The sequence below is a fragment of the Amphiprion ocellaris genome, chromosome 17 (genome assembly GCF_022539595.1).
Source record: "Amphiprion ocellaris isolate individual 3 ecotype Okinawa chromosome 17, ASM2253959v1, whole genome shotgun sequence".
Classification (NCBI taxonomy): domain Eukaryota; kingdom Metazoa; phylum Chordata; class Actinopteri; family Pomacentridae; genus Amphiprion; species Amphiprion ocellaris.
Window position 1 is genome coordinate 4,008,356 of NC_072782.1, and position 11,956 is coordinate 4,020,311.

At 38.8% G+C, this 11,956-nt stretch overlaps 1 protein-coding gene across 4 annotated transcripts in view; it reads right to left on the reverse strand.

The window, feature by feature from the left end:
• The window catches only part of hook3 (hook microtubule-tethering protein 3), a 28,345-nt gene extending 17,060 nt beyond the window's left edge, over positions 1–11,285 (reverse strand). For 3 of the 4 annotated variants that reach the window (XM_023293197.3, XM_035958622.2, XM_035958623.2), the window contains exons 1-6: positions 11,107–11,285; positions 2,539–2,624; positions 2,108–2,180; positions 1,744–1,794; positions 1,426–1,558; positions 1,241–1,308 (exon numbers count right to left, since the gene is read on the reverse strand). In XM_023293197.3, the coding sequence (XP_023148965.1) occupies positions 1,241–1,308; positions 1,426–1,558; positions 1,744–1,794; positions 2,108–2,180; positions 2,539–2,624; positions 11,107–11,163 (468 nt within the window). In that variant the 5' untranslated portion in view covers positions 11,164–11,285. The remainder of the gene's footprint in view (positions 1–1,240; positions 1,309–1,425; positions 1,559–1,743; positions 1,795–2,107; positions 2,181–2,538; positions 2,625–11,106) is intronic. The other variant, XM_023293199.3, reaches the window with a different exon arrangement.
• Positions 11,286–11,956: the final 671 nt, after the last annotated feature.

Consider the following 11,956-nt stretch of genomic DNA (forward strand, 5'->3'; position numbering starts at 1 on the left):
ATGCAGACATGTTGGATTCTAATGTCTCTCATTTACCAACAAAAATTACTGCTCAAGACCGTAACAAACAATTCCCTGATGTTCTTCACGAAAGTGGAGGTAAACTGTTCTGCACCTCACGCAATATTGAGATGGAATACAAACAAAAATCATCGATTGACAAACACTTTTCTACCATGAAACATATTAGGAGAATGGCTGAAACAAGCGGACCACAGACCAGACAGCTGTTGGAGCTCTGAAAGAATGAGAATGAAAGAAAGATGAAAAGAATGATTAAGTTAGATCCATTAATTGACGTGACGAGCATGTGCGAAATTAACTTTTTAAGCCACTGACAGATATGTCCAAATATGATTGATTCAATAGCAAATCATCATTTTGTGCCTTAAATCTACCAACCACTACATGTTAAACCAGTATCTGGCTGCTGCTAATTTCCCACGGTGGTGTACCAGCTTGAAAAAAAAAAAAAAGCAAAAAAATTTGTTTAGGAATAAATACAGTCAATTAAAATGTTGAAACGTTCTAAAAGCTCACAAAATGCAGCTTTTTAGCAATTGTCACTGTCTCCCACATTTTTATCGCAACAAATACACTTGAAACATCACAACTTGGATCGCAATTTTTTAGAAAAGCTGCTGCGAATTCAGGCATTTTAGACAGCAACAATCTTGAAAAAAGCCCGCAAAATCCTGGAGGGACTGATTTTTAGGATTTTATTGATATATCAGTATTGCCTATATTGTTTCCCTGAACTTAATGTGATTAAAATGTATAAATAAGCACACCTGTGATCAGTGTGCCCTTCATCCATAAAAACTACAAGGGATCAGGGCTTTGAGTTAATTTGTTCACCGATTATGAGAGGTATATATTTGGTTGTTGGTGATGCATTCATAATGTTTAGACAACAAAAAAAAATGCAGATGACTGAACAAAGAAATGCATGATGTTCAAAAAACAATTTTGATTTACGACAGATTCATGGTCCCTATCCCTAACTCCAACACTTGCTATGCCTTGGTTCAGCAATGGTGAGAATTAGCAATTGGGACTTTTCTCTCAATTCATTCCTGCAAGATATTTTACGAGCTGATACCAAAAACGTGCCATTACAGTGCTACTCACAACCCTGTTTTCTATAAAAGATATTTCTGACTGCTACCATTTTATTCCAAATCATTAGTTATATCTGTAAATACTCTCTGATCCGTGTGTGAACAGAACGACAGTCTACCTCTTGGATGGCTGTCATGACGACATGCTGCACTGATTCTTCCATCATCATTATGGTTTGGATGTATTCTAGAGATCACAGAGAAACACACAAAATTAGGAGGAAAATTGAAGCTTCTGAGTATGTTTGCAAGTCCTCATCACAGAACACTGTTTTTGCGCACACACACTGTACCCAATACACACCTTGTTTCTGTTCACAGTTGACAGCACAGCCCAATATAAGTTGTAGCATCCTGCCAAGTTCTGCTGCGTCGGAGTGTTCTCCGATAAGGTTAACATCTGGTAGTGTGAAGTCATTAATGTGCTGGCCTAAGACCTAGACAGGGACAAAATAAGATTTATTTAATTATTTCATGATATGAAAACTGGACTATCGGAACCTGTGCTGGCCTGAAGGGATTAAGGATGGAGTAGAGGAGTCACAACTTCTTTCCTTCAACAGAACTACTTCTGCAGTCTGGATGCTGACATTTTAAAATGTTTACAATAAATTCTTCTCACCTCCTGGTTATAGTCTAGGATGCCTTTTTGGATTTTCTTTAGATTGCTGACCTGAAGAAAGAGAGAGAATTTAGGAAGACATTTCCCCAGATTACTGGAACAAAATATAAGTGGCACAAGAGAGACTGACAAAAAAAAGTAAAGACAACAATTACAAATTTGTGCTCAACAAACATTTAAACGTGCATGTATTAAAATCTGCAAAGTTATGGTGGAATCACATTCAAGTCAGTTCAAAATGTAAAGTATCAACATACAATTACCATTTTCGGACAAAGTTACACTTTGATAGGTCTGCTTTGCTTGCTAATTGTGATCTCAGCCTTAAATTGCCACCATTAAAACAAGAGTAAATTATCTTTACCTTTAACCTCCAGTTGTCCCCAACGTCTGGCTTGATTCTACTTATCCAAGCATCGTTGAAATACACTATATCTCTAAAATTCAGACAGACAAAAAAACATAATGTCCATAAGTTTGATTGGTGAATAAGCAAAGCATAAACAAAAAGGCCAGACATCAAAGGGATGAGATGATTTAGGAAACCGAATGAGTAACAGGCTGGAGCTACAGCGTTGGAGTCATATTGAATGTTTGAATACGTCTACTCATTAGTGAGAAACATATTAGGAGTTGATTCAAGTATATTTATTTCAGTTTACACACATTTTCCCACTCGTGTGTAAACTGACATATATCTTTACACAATGAAAAGAAAATGCATTTTCATGAAAGAGTCAACTGACAACAAATATTGCATTTTCTCATACATCATCCTTAAGAATAAAAACTTACATTTTCTGCAGAGCCTGGGCCATGACCACACCACTGGTCAAGTCTTCTACTGTCTTGCATTGAGCCTCCACACCAAATGTCTGGATCTAAACAACAAATGGACACAAACATACATATATTGAGCACTAAAGGCAGAAACGATGCAACTGCACAGAGTAACCAGTTCATCAACCACAATATAATCAGTTCAAAACAGTCAACAAACATGTTCTGTGAAGGGCGATAATTTCCTCTGCACATGTTGTTCAGGGATGGTAAAAAAAAATTGGGGTAAAACAGGCTTTACTATGGTTAGCATCAAGATTGAAAAGACTCAAAATTTAGTTTTTCCAGTCAAATGTCTGTGAAATGGCACTTTGATGTTATATTTGCCACAAGAAAGCAGCTCAAACTTTACTTGCCATCACTGCTTAGTTTTCCGTTACATCACCTCTAATGTATCCCTTCCTCTCCAACTACCTCACTTGACATGTCTTTGTTCTGCTTTTACCCTTTATATTCTCCTCTAACGGGTATCCTCCAGGCATAAAACCTGCTGTCCAGACAGAAGTGTTATTTTTCAGTCTACATGCCAACAGTCTATGTGCCAAAGGAGGAGGGGACACTGAGAGAGGGAATGTTGGAATTCCAACAGGAAGAAAATGACATGGTTAAACTTCTGCCTGCACAACAGTCTGTCTTACTTTTCATTACACGGCTCAAATACGACATGCGACTGACGAGTCAAGAATCTCAGCAGACTGGCCAAATAATTTGAGAGACCACCTATTAACCAGGAGGCAGGCTAAATCCCTGATGAAAGGATTTCAGATTCTTCTCGTCTCAAGCATGCAAGTCATTCAAATTCCTTGTGCGTATGACTGGAAAGAGTTTCCTGTGAAAAGCAGCAAGAAGCATTAGTCTGCCATTTTACTTGTTGCCATCTCAGCTCACTGCGATTTAACTACTGGCTGCAGAGCTGTTCATACAGTTTTCCTAAAATAAACATGATGCAAGAACTGAGACCCTCTCCGACTAATGTGCTGCACTAATGCCAGCATCTATTCTGAACTTAAACAAGGACAAGTGAATTCACTGTGCTCGATTAAGGTAATTTGTTTAGCAACAGCTATATACATGTGGGACATTGAGAAATCTCTCATTAAGACACAGACAAGCAAACGAGAGCATTGCATTACCATTAGCAGAGCTGATGAAAGAGCAGTAAACAAGAAGGCACTGTAAACAGCGGAAGGACACACTTCACGTGGTATGACGACAAGATGACACACCACAATAACATTCATGGCTAGACAAATTAAGCTAATCTAAACAAAAAGGCTTTAGAATGAACTGAACTGTAACACAGCTGTGAACTTTAAACGGTGTCTGTCTCTTTCTATTTGGATGCTGTGATGGCCTTCAGGGGACCAACAGACTGCACGACAGTATCAATGACAGCTTTTAAAATGACTGACTTATCAACAAGCTTGTGAGGTTTTTAAAGGTAGCCAATAAGATTCTCTCTCTGTCATCTCAGTTTATTATTCGGCAGTAGGCAGCTAGTAGCTAAAGCAAGCCACTGGGCCGGAGCCAACACCAAACAGGACCAAAACAATGGCTCTGATTACATAATACCAATTACCAGTGAGAGACGGGGAGAAACTTTACTTGCTGTAATTACTCACACAATGTTCACTCAATAGTTTAGTTGAACAGCCCTGTCAATTACATACATTATATATATGATGACGCTTAGCTGTAAGTTCAGGAAGGAAGATCAGTTTACTCGCATTCTGTCTGTTGCTCTCATTGAATATGGATCTTCCTTCTGCTCTATTCTCTTCTTCGCTTCCGTTTTCCCACGCTGTCAAAATCACTTAATTCTCAATTTCACCATCACTAATCTTGGCCAATGATTTATCTGCCAATCAGCCTCTCGACCCCATCCTTCACGTTAATTGTAATTCTGTCACTATCCCTTTCAGACAGTCGATCTTGCATCCCTTCTCCTCCCCATCTCTACCTCATCTGGGCATCTCAATCAGTCTCTATTAACCATCTAACTATGTGCAACTGCTAAAAGAGCTGCAACAATTAATCAATAAGTTGCTGACTATTACAGTAATCGCCAACTACTCTGATAATCAAATAACTGGTAATTTTTTTAGACAAAAAAACTTATTAAATCTGGATATTTTCCACTTTCTTTGGTCCTCTATGGCTGTTAATTGAATATGTTTGGGTTGTGGACAAAACACAACATTTGATGATGTCATCTTGAGCTTTGGGAAACACTGCCATTTTCATAATACAAACAAGGAATCAATTAACAGAAACAAAAATCAATTTCAACAATAATTGCTAATTGCTTCCCTAACCACCCCCAGTGTCTACACTTGCGGGGGTCCTGTCCTTATCTCCTACTTTCATCTGAGACTCTATGATCTCCCCTTATTAAACTGCAGCTCAGTCAGGATTACACCCTTTCCTGTGGTGCTACTTCATCTTGTATAGTGGGTAACAAGCTGACCTGCTGTTTTAGATATAAGTGGGATACACACTGTTGCTGAAGATGACAGTAAACACTTGACTCTCTAAAAAAAAAATCAGAATAGACAGACAGTGAAACCGTCGGGTCACAAACACAGTAAATGTAAAAAATTGATAGAAATCAAACCACGTCACTCAGCCGTAAGCCACACTAAAGGGAACTGAAATACGACAAACACCATGGTAGAAATGGTTGCATGCAGACTTATTGTTCTAAACTTCGTGACAGCCGTCCCCCACACCAGTATTTGGTTTGCATCATTTCCCTTTGCAGGAAAGAAAATATAGGATGAGCCGGCCTATCACAAACAGGCAGACAACCAACGAGAACATCAGCGTGACAGGCAGTCAACAGCTGTCACCAGGCTGTAAAAGCATGAAGGGCATGAATCAGCAGCCCTGGTAACATATAATATACCAAGAGCTTGATGCCAGGTTGAAAAACTGACAAACACCTCCTATTTTTACTTTGCTGATGAGTTAAAGTATTAGATCAAGTTACCTTCAATCAACAAGCTACCGACGGCCCACAATATCAAAAACTGTCTTTTCTGTTTTGTTGACTGACAGTATTTTCACTCCCCTTTGCGGGGGCTGTAGCTGTTTTTAACATCCTAAACTATTGTTCCCATGCAACAAAGACTCCCGTGGCCACGTGAGCTCCACATGCTTGACTGCATGTCACATCTACAAACCTGTAGCACATATGTCACCACATAACAAAGCCTTTAAAAGGAATGTACGCCCATGTGATGCCTTTTGTGCGTCCGCAGTGGGGCAGCACAGGTGGGTTGCTTTACGTTGTGTAGGACATTGTGGAAGCACTGACTATCCATGACAGAAGCCTGAAATTACTGGTTCCACTGCAATTACTGATGGCGCATGAATTGTACTTTCAAGGGTTACCTATTTGTGTCATGCTTGCTGCATGGAGTGCTGATCAGGCACACGTATACCAACACTTATTTAGTGTTTAACAGCCTATAAAGTCAGTCAGCCATAGATCAAACCTCTTGCTGACAGCTGATTTGTCTGTCTGAGCAACCAACTGGATTACACTGCCAAATATAGAAACTGCTAAATACATAAACAACAATATTTTTCTGATGTCTTTCATTTTGTACTCTTAAGGTTGAACCAATAACTAAATATTTTGTGTGTTCAAAGTTTCTGGATATTTACCGAGAGACTAGCATATGTACTATTCGTGACGGGATAAGCGAAGTTTGTATTTTACTCAAATTTACTGACATTACAGCCCGGATATGATGTGAAATCTGTGCACGTCTGATGGGTCACAGAATCCGGTGTGATGCCTGCTCTGTCCAACATGTTGAACCGACAGTGTTGCCAGGACAACATCATTTGTGCTTTCTAGAACCCTTAGGCCTGTACGTCACTGTTAAAACCCTGTGTTGTAACAACGCTACTGTTAGGGTCTTGTAGGTTTAGGCACAAAAACCACTTGGTTAGGTTTATGAAAAGCTTGTGGTTCGGGTTAAAATGATCATTTTTAACCTGGGATGTAGTCATCACGTTAAAAGTAACGGTAAATATGTCAAAGCAGCAACGTAACTTGAGAACAGTGGACATGGTTGTCGGGAAAATGGGCCGTCAGGGCGATTGTGTTGAGCCTGTTGAAAGATAAGCCGAGAAAGATGTTTCTTAATGCATGCTGCTACGCATGTCATCCATTTCAATATCCTCTCAGATTTCCCTCTTCTTGCTGATATGATTTTGCAGTTTCTGTGAATGGTCCATAGGCCTGTTATGTAGAGGCCTACTCCCACATTTGCTCCTAAAATGCTGTCAATAATTTCCACCACAGCCTCCAGAATTCAATCAGGAAAGAGGTAGAAAAGTCACGCAATAAAAAAAAAAAAAACCAACTAAAATACCCCCCAATCACTGTGATGCAGTTTCACACGGGATTAGTATTATAACAGGACGATGGTGTTTGGCGAAATATGGTAGGTAATTTGCGGTGGATTTTTTACTTTACAAATTGCAGACATGGTGCATTCGCATGGGATTAAGATCACAGACATCCTCTGCAATTATTACAAATCACCATTAGTCCTGAGGTAATACTAATCCTGTGCAAATAGGGCTATAGTCACTATTTACGAGGATTTTTTGGTAATTACAATGTTAAGACTGCAACCAATGTCTTAGAGTGAAAACTTTAGTCTATGTGACCTCAGAGGTTTTTCAGTAAATGTGTTATTAGTGACCCGACAGAGAAAAAAATGACGAGGAGCTATCCACACCTAGCTGATTTCAGTTGTAATCGCAGCTTTTCTCAGACAGCCCTGTGAGTCTGGGCTATGCCACGTTCTCTGTCATGAGGATCACCTCCCAATCAGCTTATTATGATTATACTAATCTTGGAACATTGAAGCACTGACCGCAGAGCAGATGGAGGTCAACAACCACCTCTGCATCTATCAGAATAGTCTTTCTGTGTTCTATTGATCATTGTAGAAAACTTCATTACAATGTTACCCTGTCCTGCTATTCAAAGCTACAATGCTTAAAAATGAAATGTCAATCTGCACAATTAGCTGTAGTCTCTATGCACTCACCCCTTCTATACTTTCTCATATTTCTGCCTTGGTAATGCAGGTACTTGTTGCTTTTTGCTAACTGCTGTCATATAAATTTTCATGTGGGTGCATGTTTAACTTTTTACTTTGTCACAGGAAGCACATGATACTGGTTAAGCAGCATAAACCCGCTTGTTGTCCACAGCACGTGTTCTTTTTCCTGCACAGTTTCATAAGTCCTGTTAGTGTCCTCTATGTGTATGAGCTTCAAATGTGATTACTGAAACCCAATTAATCTGTTAACAAAGTATCACGTGAACTGAAACATTCTGAGGTTCTAGTTCAGCAAGAGTTGCTCATGTTCCCTGGTCATGTAGCCAGTCTGCTTTAAGCATCCACAGCAGTCTGCGAAAAGGGGACATAAGGTCAAATTAAGTTAAAATTAAACTACCTAGCTGGAAGTGCAAATGTCCTTTTTCAACTAATACTTGCATTGAACCGACAGCACACACTGACAGTGAAGAAAGTTTAAGTCTTTTATATCAGCAAATGCTAGAATTCTGTAACATAAATTAGTCGTCTTGTGTAGATTCAGAAAAAAAAAAACATGCTTTGAAAAACCCTAAAATAAAAATGACCGACACCTATAGTGTTAAAGATATTAGCTCAAGTAAACTAAACCCAGAGTGCCTGCATGAACAAACCAAACTCAAACAAGCACAGTGGACTGAGGTCAAAAAGGAAATCCACACCTACAAGTTTGGAAACAACTGTCAAAGGAGATGGATCGAGCTGATGAAAGGAGCTGATTGAATTAAAAACAGTGGCTGTCAAAGCACTAACATTACCTTACCAAGTGTATAATTTATCAGAAGGCTCCTTGATTTGATTTTATGCCCTTTTCAGAGAACTAAAGCATATTTGTAACATATGCTAACCTTGTGCAGTTTTGACTAACAGTGTATGCATTACCTAATACGAGCATTTTTTTTTTTTTTTTTTTTAAAAGTGCTAAAAAATAGAAAAGACACAATGCAGCCAAATCATGCAGTTGTTTTGGTGATATGAATCCCATATGGTCAATTTCATGTAAAGAATAAGTGAGTGTAAGACACCAAATATATCCAGTTATTTTTTTGTTTTGTTTTGTTTTGTTTAGTCTATTCCCTACATTTGGAAAGCTACAGAGCACATAAGTAGGAAATTCTTAGTTACAGTTATCAATTAACATGGTGACATGTGCCAAAACTTTTACTAGGAGTATTGACAACCATAATTACAGGATAACTTATGCTACACTGATAGCTCTGCTCTGCACAATTAAAATCAATTTTCTTGTACATTAAGTAAAATATTCTAAGCACGTGTTTCTATAAAAAATTTATTTCGATTTATCTGGTGGTTTTAAGATATTATTTGATCACCTGCACATTATCTTTTCATTAGGTGAGAACCATCCACTAAACATAAGTATACTCTGGCTTCCTGCAGCACTGACCTAAACCAGAAGCCTCAATATCTCTGCTGCTGTGAAGTCATGCAGCATTGCATGTTTTAGTAATGATCAGTCACACTCAGTGATGTGACTCCACAGCTAAAAGGTATGTGAAGAATGTCTGCCAGCCACATTATCACTGTGAAGAGGTTTGCTTGCCAACGTCACAAAGGTGATAACACCAATTGATTTCTATCATGATGATGTGTGAGCTGAAAAACAGCTACTGATGCTTCTGGAGACATCTCCACTGAAGCTGCTGGACTCGCTGTTTGTTTCAGATTTTGTCAGTAAAACACATCCTCCCCCAGGTGACCCAGCTGACCCCAATCAGACCCCACCATGTGCACAGATAGCATAACAAATAAGGAACCACATGCAGAAGCAAAATGACATGCCTAGGATTGACATGACCAGTGTAACATGCATGTTTTTATTATACACTGGCATTTAAGCCAGCCGTGTTTTGTGACAACTACACTGAGTTTCCATAACATTAGATTTCTGTCAGTCCAGTCACAATACTGTTTACACATCCAGGAGAACTTTGTGATACAAAGTTTTCAACTACATTAACTGTTGATTTTCTTTGGATGTAAGACTAAAGTACACTTAAAATATATACATTTTGGATGTTATTATCATCTAAAGTGTGTGGCTTGGCAAACATATTCACTTTAATCATTTTTTTCTCTCATGCATCAACAATCTCCTCAGAGTCGTACTATAAAATACGAGCATATTTTTCGATTTCCAAGTGCTAAGCTAACATTTTTTTTATCAGTATTGGTAGTTTTCACATAAATACAGCCAGTGTCTTGCCAAAAAGTAATCAACTGCCAAAAACTGATTGAGATGTTCTCCTTATAGCTGCATTGCTCAGTTTCTATACCTTTAAAGATGCTTTATCTGGATCTATCCTGACATGCAGATATACAGAAATTCACAACTGCAAAAATGTATCTTTTATGAATAAATGTTAGGGAAGAAATGTTTGCAGTTCGTGTCATTGTAATGGATGACATTTAGAATGATAGTAGTGCTGTTTCTGATGTTTAGGCTGCATGTGTTTGGTATGTTTAAAATCCTTGTTTACACTGAAATCAACATGACTTACAGATAGGTTTTCTATATTAAAATAAAGGCACTTTCACTTTTGGAATTAATATGGGTTATAATCTTGAAATCATAATCCCTCATGAATGAGATCGTCCCAATGTAGAGGCTTCAATCACTTCTGGCAAGTGGAAAGTTGCATAGTATGAGTTGCATTGGCTCTTTCAAGGTATTTCAAGCAGTAAAAACAACTGGATTGGTTATAATTTAGGGCACGGAGCAGGTAAAATAACGATACAAGGATAACTGCTTAGGGCGAGATTCATTCATGGATGTAAACACAGACCTGTCGGTACCACGTGATTCTAGACCATGAGGCTATTTCCGATTTTTAGCTCAAATTTCGGTTTTCAGGCTTTAACTAGAAAGATCTGGAGTACCGTTAGAAATCCAAGCCCAGTAAAGTTATCCTTTCTGATCAGAAGAAGGAATGGGGAAGCGTAATGACAAGCTACACTGGACAACAATGACAGGAATTCAGCCTCAAAGCAGACACTGAGGCGGTTATGCTCAATCCAGAAGTAGAAGAAAAAAAAGGCATTCGTCAAAGAAGCGTTAAATCATAACAAGGCCGGCGTCTGTACCGTTTGATCCCCTCGTTACAACATATGGAAGAGAATTAGCATTGGAAAATTGAGCTAACGTTAGGTCACAGGCCGGTTAGAGAGCTAGAATCAAAATTGCAGTCTTTGCTGGTGCCTGGCGAGCTCCACATCAGCAGCTAAACACAGCAAACAGCTGGCCTGCATACGTAACCAGCGCAAGCCCATGTCATTTTCCTCTAGCCGTTAGCTCGTCTAGCTAGCCGCTAGTTAGCCGCGTATGCTAGCCGGAGAGCTGTCTACCGGTGGGGGAGAAAACGTTATTTTTACTACGTACCCATGTTAAGAGGCTTTCACAGAGTTCCATTCGGTCCAAGGACTCTGATGTACTCATCGTTACCTAACGTAAGACTGACTTTACGCGGCGAAGAGAGCCTGAACTTAGCACTCAGCTTCATACACTCTCGAGGTCTCCGGCTCTCTGGGTGTCTCACCGTCCGGCAGAAAATAGTCGGGTTCGCTGCTTTGCCAGTCCGGCGTCTGCCAGAGGCGGGCTGGGTGGGCGGAGTCATCAGCACAGTTAAAGGAAAATACCCATTGATGATGGAAAAAAAACTTTATTTGCTAAATTTTTCTGTAAAGTGTGAGTTAACCAAAAAAAGCTAAGCATTTGAACCAATTTAAGTTCACTAAAATATAATCCTGTCCTTGATTTACTGTATGTCAATTAGCTGATTTGTTGTTGGCACTAAAACAGGGCTGTCAAACATGAGAAGACATTAACTGCAATTTGTAAAATTATAATTTCAAAAATAATTTCTAGCTCATGACAAGTTCATTTGATCAAAAAGTAAAATACTATATTGTTCATTGTTCTTTTGTCATTTTGTGTCTCATTTTTGTAATATTTTGTCTTGTTTTTTGTCTGACCGTTTTTCTCACGTTGCTGTCATTGTTTCTTGTTTTTGTCGATTTGTTTTGCTTTTTCATTGTTTTGTATGTCGTTCTTGTCACTTTGTTGCACGTTTTGGTCATTTTTTTTTTGTCTTGTGTCCATTTTTTGGTGCTTGTAAAGTTTTTGTCAAATATTTTTTGGTTTTGCGTCATTTTTCTGTTTTTGTCCTTTTGTTTCTCGCTTTTGTCGTTTTCTGTCTCATTTCTGTGACATTTTGTCTTGTTTTTTGTCT